Genomic DNA, 18,196 nt, shown 5'->3' on the forward strand with positions numbered 1-18,196 from the left:
CTCCAAAACATAATTAGCATGCTCCAAAATTACTCCAAAACTGCTTTATTACTGCTCCCTGAGCTGCTCCGAAATGCTCAAGCGTGCTTCCACCCCTGTAGTGCGCATCATCCTGACTGGGCCCAGGCGCCCCTGCCTTTTGCAGTGCTGCAAAGGCAGTCAAGATGAAGAGCACTATAATAGGTAATTTTGCTACATGCCTCTCGCACCCTGAACTGGTGGGGGTGAGAGTAGGAGCACTAGCTCCGAATGACTGCAGAAATGTCAGCTATTCAAAATGCAAAGGATGACAAAGCCAGTTTTACTGTTTGTTTACTGCTGAAGTAAACATTTGCAGGACAAAAGGATCACTGCATCTTCTCAGCCTGGTACTTGTAGTAGAGGTCCTTGCAGTCTTCCTCACTGATGCACTCCCAGCCAGTTTCCTTGACACGATATACTAGATAAAAACAAATTCAGTGGCAGAATTGAGAACAGAATTCTTGTAGCAGGCTTTCAGACATGTAGTAGCACACATTTCAGCTTTTGTAGCACAAAAAAAAAAAAAAAAATTTTTTAAAGCAAGCTTCAAGTTCTTGCACCACATAAAATAAGGAAGTTGTAGCAATATTTTGGCTTCTGGAGCTGGAAAGTTTAGACATTTACTATGATCACAGTAATACAAAAAAATTAAATGCACTAAACAAATATGCCATCAATATAGGGCATTCTATCTAAACACACCTTAGAATGAGCAACTGGTAAAAATAATTTTGATGGTTTGGTTTATGAAATTTAACGTCCCAATACGACCCAGACTATGAGAGGCAGCATAGTGGAGGACTCTGGAAATTTCATCACCTGGGATTATTTACATGCACTGACATTGCACAGTACACAGGTGCCTTGCCTCTTGCCTCCACTGAAAAGCGGCTGTCGAGGCAGTGATTTGATCCCGCGTCTTTGGGCACAGTAGTCGAGCGCCCTAACCACTACAATGAGAGCTGCACCACCCTTTTAAGTTCCCTCACAAAACCTGGAGAGCTGCACTTGCACGCTGACCAAATATGGCTTCTCGGCAAGACTTAGCAGGCTTAGTGCTCTTGTATCAGCATGAGAAGTGTGATTTCAGGAGTAATATTTTCTTGGCACATCAACTGCAATAGACTGATACGATTAATAGCTTTCAATGTTAGTTAAAACTTCTAATAAAAACTTTCATCATGCTTTAAATTGCTCACACCAGTGCTGGTCACACGCAAGGGTGTTCGAAGTACTCTTTCGCAACAGCGCCAAGAGCCGAGCATCAGCAACTTTGAGAAAAATCCTCGAACGATACTCCGCGGGCTTATGCGCAGGTTTAATATTAATGCTGCTGTGGATGCAGTTCCATTGCTGCAGTGAGGTGAGCGCAATATGAGATGAACCTGCATGAGCTGGCTCTGAGGCTTTGTTTCCGTCTTGCACTTTCAGTGCAAAAGCATTTATACACTGAACAGCACTGATCAACAATTTTGTCTAGATCTATTTTGTGCCGTCGCTCTGATTGGCTAAGCCATTTTGTGAGGTCACAACTATGTGGCCTTGTGTATGTAATTCAAACTAAGTCCGGTATAGAGGCTCCAACATGCGAGCCTTCCTGACAGGCCTTTCAAGTTTTCTAGCCAACAGAGAGTGATAGAGCCTATAACTGAAGTATAACTGAACGTAATCTTTGGTTTGAATCCGCTCCCATTTTTATTTTTCTTTGGTGTGAAAATCAAGTCAGATTAGAACCAAATGCACTAGTCAAAGTTCGTGGAACTCGCCTGTGCCAGGTCCTTTCTTCCCAAATACAGAAAAATATCATTAATTCAGACCTTCAAGGGATCAGGAAAAATGTTACAATTATCAAATGGCCCAAAATTGCCAAATATTTTCTGCACCATAGTATTTATCGATTTAATGCTATACATTTGAGGTGAAAACTGTGCGACAACCACGATTTTTTGCAGTTCCATCAAGTGCTTCGTCATGCGCACACTGATAGAAATATCGAAGAAATGCTCTAAATTTGTGAGTGCTTCCGCGGCACATATCGCAGTGCGATGCAGCAGAAGTGATCTTTCTTCACAGATGGCCTCGCCACTTTCTGAGGATGCTTCACCACATGGACTGCGAGGACTATGCGATGAAGCATCCTCAAAACGGAACGGTTCAGCGAACTCGTCACGGAAGGTTTGCTTTTGCGTCTGTACTTCGTCTAAGCTCGCGCATTTGCCCACTAAGTGTCGACGACAGTAAAGCCATCGAGCGCCTGTTGCCACCTGTCTGCGTAAGCACTGCGCAACAGGTCTTTCAAGCATCAGAATGGGCACAAAATTGCTGACCCCCCTCCTATACTGTGTGCCAAATCAGAAGCTATGTAAAGTGACTTTTTTTATAAAATTTGATTTTTTTAGACGTTTCCGCACTCCCTAGAGTGTCTGAAAACTCTGTCGTCAACTGTGGGCAAATTGATTTATCGCTGCTGGAAGCATCAGTCCAGTGTTCCCTGAACATGTTTCGTGAGCACAGACTGCAGGATCGCGGCTTCCACGTCGTCCAAATGCGAAGCCCAGTTTTACTCCAAACTCCGGAGTAACATCCGTACAGTGTCAGCTACTGCAGCGATAACCAACCTACGAGACTCGACATAGCAAAGAAATCAAGGATCAGCGAGTCAAGCTATGCAGTAGAGCAACCTTTCACTTCGTGGGAGTGCTGAAGACTCTGGATTTTGCTCAGATTTTCGCACAGAAATTTGAAAGGCACAAAAATGTTCCAATGATAGATTATTTTTGGGAGCGGGAAATTGAAATCCCTTCGTTATAACCACTATTTTGCTATAAGTGGCTTTGCTATAACTATGCTCGACTGTATTTGATAATTCTCACAAGCACGATTTCATGAAAAGCACAATGCAATTGGCAGTCATTAACAGTAGTAGATGTGGGTTATGTAATGAGCAACAATAAAACTAACGAATAATTGCAATACACATGTGCTCGTCACTTACATACATGGAGTCAATGAAAAAAACGTACCGCGTACAATGCCTCCACTGGCAGAGTCTCTGAACGTGGCATGAAAAATGGCTTTGCGGCCTAGTTCGAAGGCTTCCTCGTCTGACAAGTCATAGCTATATCCATTGTCTAGAACACCATAGGCATATGTTGATCCAGAACCACATGAATAGAGGTTGCCTGAAAGCCGGTTGCCTTCATTGTCCACATAGTAAAGGCCAGGTCCCTGCATTTTTAAGTGATACTTGAAATTATACTGCAAACTTTCTTTCCTTTAACTGTTCAACCAACACAATATTGCAAAAAAATTAAGATGCAGACCAAAAATTACACGCTATAAGGAGTGCTGTAATGAAAGGCTTTGGATTAACTTCAGCCTCATGGGGTTCTTCAATGTGCACCAAAATCTTGGAGAACAGGCCTTCTTTCATTCCTCCTCCACTGAAAGATCAATGCCAGAACTGAACTTGAAAACTCAAGCTTTGCAGCTCAAAAGTATATATGGAGGGAGCAGGGGCAATGATAGTCTGAAATGCAAATGCAGCAGACAGATATGAGAATATAGCTTGAGGTATGTTTAACTTCAACTGCCATTATGTCCACACATTACACTGTAGACAGTAAATAAAAAGCCCAGTAGAGCCTGAATGAATTCTTCAAGCTCACCAATAGCCACTGCACAAACGTGACTGACCAAAACAAGGACCTCAAATATAAGCCATTCATAAGAGCTTAATATAAACTATGCAAAAGGAACCTTGTAGCAACAATAAACTATGACAGAAGCAGAAAAGGCTAACAGCACTTCTGGGCAAGCTACAAAGCGGGAAGCATGTAAATATAGACCAGCTTCTCATGTTTTGTAGCCGAAGCTAATGCCGGGAAACAAAAAAAAATATGCAAATTCCAAAGATAGAAGCAACATCTGAATCTTTAGAGCATGCTTCAGAGAACAAATGAAATGGTTTGCTTGGAATAGTGTCTTCGGTGCAAACAAAATCATATGCCAGAATACCCCCGTAAGTGAAAGCATCAATGTATCGACAAAAATAGTGTATTACAAAACACGCACAATGTGAGAAAGAATCGTGTGCAGCGGCAAGTGTAGAGCAGCAATTCAAGCTATATAAGAACTGTGTGAAATGCAGAGAATCCTGGTATTAAAAAATGGCACACAAAAGCATTTGTTATACATGCTTTCTTTCCTTCATTTTTTTTCTGCATATACACTGTCAAGAAAAGTGCCTTGGTGTACTAAATATATTCAGTTTCTGACTTCTGTATTAGTAGAAACGTTTTCATTAGGAGCACTTTTGTAGAGCAATGGAGTCAAATTGTTACAGCTTTGTTGTTCAGATCATCTCCATTGCGTATTGTCGATTTTTCAAGTTGTTTCATGTTATTGTGCCCAATATTGGCAAGGAGCCAAATTAAGAACAGTCCTTAAAAACTGCAGCCTCAATAAGGGCTATTCTAAGGCACCTTCCCATTCAAACAGCCTCTGCAATAACTCGGGGGCCCATTCAAGGAACATTTGAAGAAATAAAAAATAAAATGAAGAAAAAAATGCTAGTCACAAAGGCGGGTCTCACTGCATGCAGGGATAGGTCATGTATTCTCCTCCAAAAAGCTTCCAGATGTCCAAAAACATTTGCATTTAACATTTATTTCATAATATACTTTTTTATTTCAATGCATGCAATGCAGTCCCCTGTTTTCATCACACAAGTTGCTTTTAACCATGCTAAAGAAACAAAGGAAAGGCCATAAGCATATACTGCATTAAAATGCAGCAACATCAATGCAGAGCATCTGTTTTGCATAGATTCCAAATAGGAAAAAAAAAAAAAAAAAAGGCAAACGTCTACAACAACACTGTGTCTGGAAGTTAGTGTAATGCCAAAATTGTACCACTGCCTTGGCCACAAAAAATGCTCCCACAAATGCAAATGCTCACAAACAGTCACAAATGCTCACAAACAGTCAGGGGCAATATGGGCAACACTCAATTTTCCTTGTGGAATTTTATATCGAATGCAGGCCTACAGGGTTATAGTAACTACAAATATATAGATGTGCAGGACCTCCCTTCTTTCTCCCCCTTTCCCATACCTCATTCAGGGCACAGGTCCGGCAATGGTAGCAAAGATTCACGCACTCATCACAGTACTTTTTATATCAATGAAAGAGCCGGGTAAAAACATGAAAAATAGTGCTACTTTTGCTTCTGAATGCAGGTCACCAACTCCCTCCCAAAGTCTACCACACAACGTAACTAATGCAATCTAACTTCAACAATTTTAATAAAAATTTTTAATTAGTGCACATATACTTTTACAACGGTATGCTGATGACAATGCATTGCTAAAAAAATAGAGCCATGCTTATGATACTGCAGTTTTTTCAGATCAATACATACAACAGCTCAATACTTCATAGGTCCCTTATGACGAGAAACATGGATCTAGTTCCACTTACTCGTTTGTCCCAGCCACAGATCATGACACCCTAAAAGACGAAGAGAAGGCAGGAAAAAGTTAGAAACAGATTGCAAGACTGCACTTTATTAGAGTATTTGTCTACCATGAGACACTTTGTTAAGAAGTTTTCTCAAAAGCATGTTAATTTCAGTGCTCTTATATTAACCTCATAAGAGGTTCTATTAAACGAGTTTTGAGTACCCAGAACATATAAATTTGTGCTGAACAAGCCCTACTTCCTGCAAGCTGGACACACAGTGTTACAATGCACATGAAAAGCTGGGCTTGTGAGGAGCTAGAAATGGCAGGGCCTGTTGTGACAAGTCTCGTTCAAGTTCACTAAAGGGGGTTAAGAAAACAGATGCATCTGATAAACTTGACTCCCTATGCAAAGACAACAATATGTAGCCATCTTACATCAATGAAAAGGGGATGAATACTGACTTATAAAGTCATGAAAACCTCTAGAAGCCCTGAAAGTTCTGGTTTCTCAAACATGCTAGCACCTGGACTCACATAAAACATGCCACACACAAAATGCTTTTTTAAAAATTTCATTAAATGATGGTAAAAATTAGGTTCTGTAAAAGCATTTCATTGCTTTTCAATAAAGTGTAGCACACAGCTACTGGTGCTTTGTTTAAGCCACAGAACAAACAGGTTCACATGGACAGAGAGGCAGAAGCGGCACACCCTCAAATGTGCTCTACTCACCAGGGAAAGGCCCATGCCCTTGTAGTTGTAGAGAATGTTGGCCAAAAGCTTGGACGCAGCTGCTACAGAGATCCTCTCTCTATTTCTGAGCTCGTATATACTTTGAAAAGAAAAACAAAACAGAAAATAAGGCACTGCAGCTTTCTTAATCAAAACTTTAAATGGTTGTCTAAGGCATAGCGTAACGATTTACCAAGAAGGCCAAAAGAATACTACACCCAACCTCAATGCCACCCCCAGGGACCAAAACATGAAAAAGAATACTTATTTTACCACCTAAGAATGGTCCTTGGAAGAATTTTCTCTGTTATAGCGCATTATATTCTTACATATTTTTTACATATTTCTTTCTATGTAATGCCTTGGCAAGGGCCTCTAGGATGAATAAAATGAGAATAGATACCGATCATTTCATTTTTAAAGTTTACCAAATATTTTCTCAAAGCGGCATTGCACAGCTTCCACATAATCTTTTCAAACAAAATCGTCGCATACTGTAGCATTATTATAGGGAGCTTGGATGAAGTGATGCACGCTGGGTAATCCGCCATAATGTTGTCGTTGGTAGCAGGCAAAGCAGCATGGCAATACCACACCGCCTCGTCTACATGGTCGCGTAGTGCGCATAGACGATGCTGGTGCGATTGGACAGACCGACTGAGAGTTCACGATTCCAAAAATATGTCTGCACAAGGGCGAGAAGGCAAGGGAAGGCCTAGCTTGAACAGGCCCACGGACGGCACACTGCTTTGGACTTTTCGTTCGCCTGATTTTTTGGGCACAGTGTCAACGCGTCCGTTCCTCGGTAATCTGCCAATAATTGCACGCACGTAAGAGCAGCGGATGAAAATCCGCAGATTTGGTCGGTTGACCGCAGAAAACGACAAGGCACTTGCTAAATTCAGCCTGGCTGCGCTGCCTGCCGTCTGCTGCCAGCGATAACATCATGGCGGATTACCCAGCATGCATCACTTCATGCAAGCTTCCTTTATGGTTTTTGTACTGTTACACATGCAGCTCCTTAAAAGCCAAGTGAAAATCTGCCTTGCCTTAAGATGAAAATCCCAAAACGACTTTAATTCCATGTAAGTTTGAGGAACTTTGAGGCACTAAAAAGTGCCACGAAATCTTCAAAACTGCATTTGTTGTTTTTTTAACAGCTGCCCACATGAGACCTTATCACTCTGATTCTGGCATGCATATCAATTTTGTATCCTTTGTTTGTTGATGCTTGATGTCGCGAGACACACCTTTATCATTTCCTTTGTGGCACAAGATGCGCAGAGATCTGTCTGGAAATTTCCAGCCACTCGCGTATGCTTCTGCAATGTTCCAGGTTGTGCCAGTAACAGTTTGAGACTTTATCTAGATGGTTCTGAGCAGCCTTTAAACTGAGCGTTGACGTGTGCAACAGGCATTCTTTGTTTGATGACCGCCAAGCACAATTGTTGCTATTGCCGCCGCCAAATCACTTAAGTTCTTTTGCGGGCGCAAGTCAGCCCAATAAAGTTTTTCTTCAGTGCACTCCCAGACTTCATTTGTGCCATTGGCCTTGTCATCACTACATGACATCTGGTGGAGGTGCTCTATCCCGACATCGTGACTTACTCCTGAAGATTGCACCCGTAGAGCAGAAAGCACCCTTGGTTTTTGTCCAACCCCATGAGTCCCCCCCCTCCCCGTTTCCAAGGACGACCGGAGGAGGATGCAAAGGACTGGATGGACCTCTTCGACCGTGTGGCAGGGTTCAACGTCTGGAATGACGCTGCAAAACTAAGGCAAGTCTATTTTGCTCTTGAAGGATCTGCCAGAATTCGGTTCGAAAATCACAAGACCACTTTAAAGGATTGGGAGACATTCAAGTCTGAGTTTTTGATGGCTTTTGCCAGTGTCGTCCAACAGGAACAAGCCCAAGCCCTACTTCATTCAAGACTTCAACTCCCAAATGAGCCTGTCGTGGCATCCGTATTCCGTGCTAAAGCAGACGAAATATATACGGTGTGTTAAATTTGTCTGTAGACTAACTGCGTATCACCTTTTCGCGAAGATGTGCAAGAGTATTGTTCCCGATTTCTTTGTTGCGCCAACTCATCCCAGCTTTTACGGTTTCATGCATACAAGCTGTCAACAGATTTTGGCCGTATGTATACGTACAACTATCCAGATAAAATACGTTCTGGCACTTCAAAGGCACCAGACTGTTCTCTTGAATTCCAGCGCGACATTCTAATCTAATGTCTTTACGCATTAAACTCATCGATGAATCGAGTATAGTCGACTACGTCCAGGTTCAGTTGCTGAGATGAGTCTCCAGAACATGACTCAAAAGGTATGACACAAAGTACACGTGGAAGCAACTGCCTCTACCATTTAGCTGTTCTCATCTACCGCGAGTTCGCATGATTGTTGTTGCTATAGTGATAGCGGTCACCGTGCTGTTTACTATTTCTTTTATTAGTGCGAGATTTTTTTTCTTCAAGTTATGTGAGGTGCATCGAAAAGGGGTTACGCCTTAATTTGGACCACGCCAGTTTTGTTTTCTCCCATTCATATCACTGAATAATGCCATTTTTTCATTAACCTTCATGGCAAGCCATCAAAACAGAGTAAAGAGGTAGGGATTGAAACCCAACCATTTGTGACTATCCACAGAGCAATATCGTTTGCAGCGAGCTTTAATTTTATTGTGTTTAGAAATACACAGCCCTATAAATGTATGAGTCACATTTTTTTGTATGTCCATTCCTCCGTACATTCTACTACTTCCCTGAATTACTGCTGGCAAATGATTGTTGTTTTACAATATAGAAAAAAAAAATGCCATGCATCACATCTCCATACTGATGACATTATGCTCTTTCAGGTGTCAACCGACTGCACTCCCCATAAATTCGGACTTTGCAAAAGAATGCAGTGCTATTAGTTTTTCATTCAAAATCTTCACAAGCAAAGAAAGCCACTAAAACCTTGTTCACCCCCCTCACGAAACTTAAACAAAACAACACACACACACAAACAGCAGGTTTTCTCAAATGCTAGAAACTGGTACAGACTCTAGATAGGCTCCGATAGTTGGTGCCCGTCTCACTACCGAGCTCACCCATGACATGGGCAACGAAACAAAAATTGAAATACTTAATTCGGTCAGGGACTATGAAAAAAAAAAAAAAGAAGAAAAAAAAAAAAGCAAGCGGCCTTGGAGATGAAAATGACCTCGCTGCAAACACTGCGCGTTGCTCAAAGCACTGCTCAAATACGAGTCCATGAAGCAGCTTGACATTGGGTCCTTGCATAAGGCGATGTGACTTCATAGACAGCAGTATCTGCTAATATATTGATTTTCACAAAATATAACCGCAATGTGACGGCAACAGGGGCTATATATCTGAGGAGGATCAGCCCGCACAGAATCGCGTTGTTGACATGTTACGTTTCGTCGGCAAATTCAAGTTGTTGGGGATTTTAGTCAATAACATATAGAGTATGAGATCTGCGATATGGTTGTTTACAGGCTAGCAAGATACGTCAGCGGCTAAAAGTCCAGACAGAAGATGGGAACAGGATGGGAACAGTAGTGCGCGCACTGTGCTGGGAATTGTGAAGGTCCATCAGAGCGCAGTGTTTATTAGGCATCAGTCTTATACTAAAAAAAGAAGTGCTTCATATGCAACAAATTGAATGCCCGTTAAGAGTGTTGCAGTGCGTATGTTTTCCATTTTTTGTGTGTTTCTGATGTTTTTCATTTTGTATAACGGTCCCATCAGTTTACCCACTCCTGTAAGAGCCTAGCAAGGCTTACAGTATGCTTAAATAAATAAATAAATAAAATAGAAACAATAAACTTCTACCTGTACGCATTTTCGTACAACATACTCTATTGAAAGACAATGATCACGGCCAAGCGCCGGGTGTGAAAGCCTTTAATGACTCATACTGCTGTCGACAAAAGCTGTAAGCGTGAGCCGCGCACCTGATTGGTGAACAGAGAAGTGACGTCACCAGCCGCTAAATTCGAAGCAACCAACCAAAGGTCCCATCTTGTCTAGCGTTCCAGCCACCTGCAATCCCACACTTCAACGCGCTCCAAGGAAAGCCACGTGACATGAGAAATGGTGCACCATCCAAACGCACACTTGTCGGAGAAAGTGTGACAGATATTGCATCTTTCCTTTCATGTAAACCAATTATAATTATATGTAGCACTGCAACAAACAGCGATAAAAGGCAAACAACGCGAGGCAAATGACAGGAGAGGAAGGGTAGGCTTTTGTCACTCTCCTCTTAAAGGTATACTGAATAAAAATATTGCTGCAGAGATTTCCAGTGCAGGTGGTAGCTAGCGCATTCGGAATGACCAAACCAATCCACTTTATGAACAGAAATGAGTGAAAAATACAGTCAAGACTGATTTTTCGGACATGCTTGACTATTCAGACTTTTTCCCAGCCCCAGGACATACCTTTAAAGTCAATGTATTACGAGACTCAAAATTTCGGACACTCTAGGAGAAGGGGGGGGGGGGGGGGCCTATTCAATTTTTCGGACATTCCAAGCGTCAGCCGCACATTTTGAGCGGTGGCGCCGCCATTTTATGTTTACTTTTTCCTTTGATAGCCTCGAAACCGGTGCCGGCTTTGCGTGGTGCTCCTCAGCTAAACTGATGCTGGATCGTGGCTATATTATTTGCCTAGCAGCTTCCGCTTCCAGAACATCGCTGCTCCTTAATCTATAGCTGCTCGCTGCTGGAGTTTTTTTTTTTTCTTTTTTTTTTCTTTCTTTTTTTTTTTTTTTTTAAAGCTTGATCGCTTCGACTGCATGTTCCTCTGTGTACTCTCTTGTCCATCTGCGCCAGAAGGCTTCTGCAGTCTGCTGGCGTCGTACCCATAGTTTGTGAACTGATACATTGACCTCATCTGCTTCGATTTTCCCCACGCTAGGCAGCGATGTGAGGAGTCTTCCTGTCAAAAAGAAAGAAGGGCAAAGGGGTTCCGGTTCTCCGGGTTCGTCGTAGACATGAGTTAAAGGTCTGGAATTTAAGACGCGATTCTTCACAAATTGCTTCCATTGAGACGGCTTTCCTACAATCCAGTGCAGTGCTATCATCGAGTCAGTCCAGAAATGCGTCGTCTCCGGTGGCTTTTTCAGGCTCTTCAGAATATATTGATTCAGTCTGGTAGCCAAGAGGCACGCCATCAGTTCCAGTCTTGGAAGAGTCAGTTGCTTAATCGGGGCGACCCTCGACCTGCTGATTAGGATGCTCGAAGTTTTAATCCCATCCGCATCTGTTATGCAAATGTAGGCCACTGCTCCGTATGCCACAGTGCTGGCGTCAGCGAACACATGTAGGACTGTTTTGGTGGTAGGCTCGACAGTGTCGTATTTGTAGCACCGCTGCACTTGCGTTTAGTTCCTCACACCACTGCACCCACTTCGTGTCCAGAGCCGTCGGTAGGATATCATCCCATTCAACATTTCTCTGCCACAGCTCCTGGAATAAAGCCTTTGCTCTGACTATGAATGGAGCTAGCCATCCTTTTGGTGCTTGTACCTAGCTTGGGTGGATCGCTTGCCAGTGGGGTGAATGTAAGGTTATCTGTGCTTGGGTTCCATGTCAATCCCAGCACTTTGAGAACTCCTGGGAGGTGCCCGAGGTACCTTGCTTCGCAGTCATCCGCCACAAAGCGCTCGTTCAATGCCAGATTGTTGGATGCCCACTTGTGCAGTTTCATAGATGCCGCGCTGAATATTGTATTCGATTCTTCATAGATCTTCAGCGTTTCGTCTTCTGCTCCTGTTAAGAGGTCATCCACATACAAGCACTGCGCCAGTAGGGAAGCAGTCTCCGGATAGTCTCGTTTCATTATCTTCCAATGATGCTGGAGAGTCGCTGTCAACAAGAAAGGTCTTGAGGTGGTTCCGAAGGGAACTATATCTCGCCTGTTGCTCCATTTACATCCAGTTTTGCATGGTGCCACAGAAAGTGTTGTTCTCTCTCATCTCGATTTGCAAAAATGCCTTTTCAATGTCGGCTACCAAAGCTATTTTGTGGCTTCTGAAATTTAGTAACAGTGCTACAAGGTCTGTTGTAAAATTCGGACCACTTTCGAGGTTTTGATTCAGGGATTTTGCATTCTGTCCATGCGATGAAGCGTCAAAAACTACTAACAATCTCGTATTACTCGTTTCCTACCGGCTGATGGGACATGTAGATCAGCTTTCCCTCTTTTTTTTCTACTATCGGTTCAGCTATGCTTTCCATGCAATACTGTCTGATGACAGCGTCATACTTCTCCAGGAGATAGTTTTTCGAAAGCGGTTTGCCAGTTGTGACAAGCGTTTTTCAGCAACTTCCTTGTTGTCACTTAAATCTATATTCTCCTTCCATGGAAGGGCTACCTCGTATCTAGAGCCACTGCGCCTGATCTTCTCTTCGAAAGAATCAAGCAGCTTTTGCTCCACACAGCTGTCATCATCCATGACTCCGATCGACTCGAGAGTCCAGAATCGTTCCAAGCAGTTCGCAGTTTTTCTCTCGGCAAGTGATACGCGAAGAGCAGTGATTTGCATGCATTGCGAGTCACAAGTCTTGTACCCTACTGGGCCCCGAATACACCACCTAAAGGGTGTCTTGTTTCTTCCCGTTACAAGTTCCCAGTAGTGCTCTGAGCCGATAAGCAGGTCTACTTCACCTCTTTCGTTATCGCAGGCCATGTCAGCAGCAGTCAGGGATCCAAGTAATTCTTTAATCTTGAGATCAGGGATCAGGATCTTTTGAACACAGATTATGTTTGACTCATGAACTCTGATCTGAAAACATCTTATTGTGCCCGGTTAGCGACAACAGCACTCTGCTAAAATATCGTTCTGACTAGTGTCCGCCGAACACACCAACTTTCAGCGTTTCTTTTCCAACGATTTTCCAACAAAGTTTTGCAGATGCTTTCTCTGTAATGAATGACCGTTGGCTTCCGCTGTCAAAGAGAGCGTAAGTAGACAGCTTTACATTCGCCGGCACACAATATCGTTGCTGTTTGTAGCAGTACTTCTCGCTTTTTAGGTTCTTCTCACGTGTCGTAATAGCACTGCGATGTGGGAGGGAGGCCCTGTATCGTTCTCGCTGCTTCGCCTGTCACCACAATTTTAGGCATCCGAATTTATCCAAGGTCGTCAGACGGTCGTTTTTGTGGATCCTTTGCTCGAACTGCTCTTAAAATTCTTGCGACGACACTTCTTTGCCGTCAAACTTTACGAGTTCTAACCTTGGAAGCTTCACCTGGCAGGCCCCGTTCGCCGCGGCTGCGTTGTTGGGTGGTGATGCTTCTTTCGGCTGCCTCTTTCCTTGAACTTCTTTAATCTCCTCTTGGAGCTTCGCGATGTATGCAACCATCTTGTCATACTCGACAGATTCCTCATAGTCCTGCTCAGCTTCTTTCTTTGGCAATAGCGTCTCGACAGAGGCGTTAACTTCGTTCTGATGGGTCTGCAGAGCGCCAAGTCTCGCCAACAAAACACCGAGTTCTTTTACATTGTCCATGCTGCTCTTCATGCAGGAGTCAATATCGGAAAAGAGGCGGGTCACCTGAGACCGAAGAGCCGTTCTCTTCGCCTTGTGTCGTTCCATGTCGCTGCACTCTGGTAGCACTAAGCGGCGGCTTCGGGGTAGAAATTGGCTTTTTCTTCGTTATTAGTCACCTCCAGGACTGGCAGTTGTCTTCGTTAGGTCGCGGCATATATCCCGGGTTTCGGCACCAACTTTTCTTTACATCGCGTTCGTTAAATCAGACAACTTCGTAACAAAGCACAAATGACATCCGTTTATTTTTGGTTACAGCAAACGACTGACACCCCAAGCGTCTCTCCGTGGTTTTGTCTTTGAAGCCTTTTGGTCTTGGCTTGTCTGTCGACTAGGGGCTGTCTTGTTTCGGTTTCGCAACAGGGAACGCGCTGCCTCTGACCCAGCGGCCACTCAGAAAACATCAAAAATACAGCCATCCATTCAAAATTAACCCAAATTATGTGTCTGTACTTGTCTAATCGTGTTAAGAATGCAATTGCTGTGCTTTCTCAATATTCTTGGATATTTGTTCAGTATACCTTTAAAAGACATCTAAGAGACCCTCGAATTTCATATTAAATTCTTCCTGTACGCATATTCATAACAACATACTCTATGGAACGACAATGATCACGGCCAAGCGCTGGACACAGTAACAAGATAAGCCTTGCCCGCGCTGGACTCTAAAACATCTTGCTGCAGCCGAAGCAGCGTAATGACATCGCAGACATGTTTTACATCCAGAAGCAATATCAATATGTTTTGCACTTTCATAGACGCGTATCTGAGCTGTGTATTAAAGAATGCGCCGGAGAAGCAACGAAGGTTCTGCCGTTTGTAGCTACGTTGATGCCCTCGTTTGCAAGTAGTTTTGGCAGTGCAATATCGCTTCACGAAGTAAAATTGGAATGTAGGCAGCGTGGACAAGTTAATCCGTCTATTATTCAGTCATTTTTTGCTCTTAATGCGAACAAATAGCACGGAAACCAAAGCCCAAAGAAGACACGGCTAGCGCGACTGCAGCAGCCGACTCACCCAACTCTTTAACATGGCATCGCGTAACATGGTTCGCTGAAAGTCCGATAGATGGCAGCAATTTTGCATAAGGTCTATTGGCCAGATACTGCCGTCGATTAAGCCCTTTTAACAAATTGGGCCGCTTCCCAACTTATCAGCGGAGAACAAATGAATCACCGTGGCAACCCATTACATGACCCGCTACGCCGAAGCCAAGTCCTGCCCAACGATACCGCAGCAGAGATTGCTAAATTTTTCGTCCAACGAATTCTCCAGCGACTAGGCGCTCCTGAAGTGCTCATCACGGACAAAGGAACTGCATTTATGGCTTAGCTCACGCAGGCCATCTTGTACTACAGTCAAATGAGCCACTGTAGAACAACTGCCTACCATCCCCAGACCAAAGGACTTACGGAGCGCTTCAACAAAACAATCGCAGACATGATCCAGGGTGTCTAGCAAACTACAACTTTCAAAATCCCAGACTTTTCCAAGTTTTCCTTTATTATTACAGGTCAAATTCCCTGACGAGTGAAGAGGCTCAAAAATGTAGCACCTGCACTCAAACTGTTAACGCTGAATTCGGTCAGGAAATGCGATAAAATCGGCTTTCAAAATGTCACGGCAGCCTGCTTTTCTGCTTTAAAGTCACCAATCTTCCAATCGTTTTTTGCTAGCTTTCACCGCAGGCTCATTCATCTAGCTGATCAGCTCTCAAGCACGCCGTTCCGCGTCTCCCACTGGCTGGCATAATCGGCGCGTCTTTTGTTGTGCTGTTTTACGTTCGCTGTCATGGCTGCCGCTTCATGCGCGTCTCCGTTCGCGCTCGTGTTTCCCGATGCACAGCTTTGTGCAGAGTTTTTCCTTGTGATCGAGATGCTGGAAAACAGTAGGCTGTAACAGTGCACGCAATGAGCCGCTGGAAGCCGTAAGAAACGGGTGAGGAACAAAAACCAGAAGACGTCGGCCACAAGCGTGCTGTCGGAACAGTTGAGTTACAGCTGGTGCCAGACTTGTTAGATGTGCACGGAACATCAACCATGCTGTCCAATGACACCGGAGATTAAAATTACAGCGCGAATTGCATCCCAAATCACCGTACAGTTGACGCCGCCGCGTACTACTCTACGTGGAGCCAGCGCACTGAGAGGTCGGTGCAAAGTCCGTTCAGTCGGGAAAGTCCACAGCCCAACGAGAGCACGGAATGCGATGCCGGTACTAAGTTCGCAATTGTGGATATAAAAGGGTTAAACAACCTTATCGCGCACACGAAGCGCGAAACCTGCAGCGAGATCGCGAAGATGTAAGCGGTCTACCACTGGAGTGTCACAACGAACACCTTTTGCGCTAGCCTTTTTCTTCTATTGTGGCAGCTCAGCCATGTGCTGGAGTCAAAGTAATATATCGCGCGTCACCTTGCGCCGTGCCACAATGGGGGCCGCGCGCTCACAAAAAAAAAAAAAAATTCCCTGACATTTCCCCGATTTTTCCTGGTGCATGAAACTTCCCTGGCAATTCCCGGTTTTCCCGGTTGCTAGACACCCTGTGATCGCCATGTACGTGGATGCCGAACACAAGACCTGTGACACCATCCTGCCATATTTGATCTTCGCGTATAACACGGCAGTCCAGGAGACGACCAGAGGGACCCTGCTCAAGCTTGTGTACGGCAAAGAGCCCACGACGACACTTGACGCAATGCTGCCGCACATAACCAATGAGGACAACTTTGACGTCGCCGCCTACCTGCAGCGCACAGAGGAAACCCGACGACTCGCATGGCTGCGTATTAAAGACATTAAAGACCAACAGTGCACCGACATCCAACAATACAATTTACGACGCCACACACAAGAGCACAAGCCAGAAGACCAAGTGTGGATTTGGACTCCAATTCGCTGCCGTGGACTAAGTGAAAAGCCACTGTGTCGATACTTTGGGCCTTACAAAATCCTTCGCTGCGTCGGACAACTCGACTATAAAGTAATTCCCGACTGTACGAAAGGATCACAACGGCGACACACACGCCCAGAAATCGTATGTTGTTCGTCTGAAGCCTTATTATGCGTTTTAAAGAATCCGTGGTGTTTAAACTTTGTAATGCTTATGTTTAAGTTGCTTTGCTTATTTTGGAACATCAAAGAGATGTGTTTTTTAAGGGGGACTAATGTTGCTAAACCCTCAAAACTGTATTTGTTGTTTTTTTAACCGCCGCTGTATGCGGCCTTATCACTGATTCTGGCACGCAAATCAATTTTGTATTCTTTGTTAATGCGTAATGTCGCGAGACGCATTTTTATCAGTTTCTTTGTGGCGCAAGATGTGCAGAGATCTGTCTTGAAGATTCCAGCCACTCGCATATGTTTCTGCAATGTTCCAGGTTGTGCTAGTAACAGTTTGCAACTTTATCTAGATGGTTCTGAGCCATTTTTAAATTGTGGGTTGACGTGTGGTGACAGGCATTCTTTGCTCGACGACCATAGAGAACGATTGTTGCAATTGCTGCCGCCGAATCACTTAGTTCTTTTGTGGGTTCAAGTCAGCCCAATAAAAAGTTTTTCAGTACACTCACTCCCAGACTCATTTGTGTCATTGGCCTTGTTACCCTCACGCGACAATAATATAGACACTTTATTTCTTTCTCCGAACCATGAATGAAATCTGCTAGACAGTTTTATGCTGAAGTACCATTTAAAAGATTTAAGAGGAGAACACTCAAGCTTCTCTTAAAAGTACAGTTAAATCTCGTTACTACGAATACCAGATTAACGAATTTTTCAAATTAACGAATATTTTTAAAATCCCCAAATGATTTTCAATATTTTCAATGTAAAAATATTTCAGTACTACGAATTTCAATATATATACTTTTTTCCGCTATTATCAAGGAACATCAGTATAACGAATTCGGCTAAAATTAACAGCGCCGCAACTCTCGCGTGAAACAGAAATTGCCGTTTCTGTGTGTACGTCCTATGGGCAGTAGCTATCATCGCCATATTTAGCGCCAACTCCTAGCGCCACCGCAAAGCTGTGGTTTAATATCCAGTGGCTTAGCAGGCCTAGTGGCCTAGTCGCCTGGCTTTTTCTCTGTGTTCTGTGATGTTTGTTGGTTGGACGTTCGTGTTCACGTACGTGCGAACAGGTGTTTTTTGTTGCTGGTGACCTTACTGCGAAAAATCCGATGATTAATGCAGCCAACGACGGCGCCAAGAAGCGAAAGCAGTTTTCACTGCAGGAAAAAGTGGACATTTTGCGAGAAATCGACGAAGGAAAAAAACAAATCGACCTCTGCAGGCAGCGTGGCATTGCCCCATCTACCGCCGCGACCATTTTGAAGGACCGTGACAAGGTTACAAAACTTCACCGGGAATCTCAACTTGCTCCTACGAGAAAACGGCTGCGTC

The 18,196-nt window shown here is 43.8% G+C and overlaps 1 protein-coding gene across 1 annotated transcript in view; it reads right to left on the reverse strand.

The window, feature by feature from the left end:
- Nucleotides 1-295: 295 nt before the first annotated feature.
- LOC146202731 (proteasome subunit beta type-5-like) overlaps nt 296-18,196 on the reverse strand; it is a 35,262-nt gene continuing 17,361 nt past the window's right edge. The window contains exons 4-7 of the mRNA XM_084588287.1: nt 6,218-6,317; nt 5,502-5,531; nt 3,045-3,249; nt 296-439 (exon numbers count right to left, since the gene is read on the reverse strand). Coding sequence (XP_084444413.1) covers nt 348-439; nt 3,045-3,249; nt 5,502-5,531; nt 6,218-6,317 — 427 coding nt within the window. The 3' untranslated portion in view covers nt 296-347. The remainder of the gene's footprint in view (nt 440-3,044; nt 3,250-5,501; nt 5,532-6,217; nt 6,318-18,196) is intronic.

This window comes from Amblyomma maculatum, chromosome 1 (assembly GCF_055883805.1).
Source record: "Amblyomma maculatum isolate TAMU_Amacu chromosome 1, ASM5588380v1, whole genome shotgun sequence".
Taxonomy (NCBI): Eukaryota; Metazoa; Arthropoda; class Arachnida; order Ixodida; family Ixodidae; genus Amblyomma; species Amblyomma maculatum.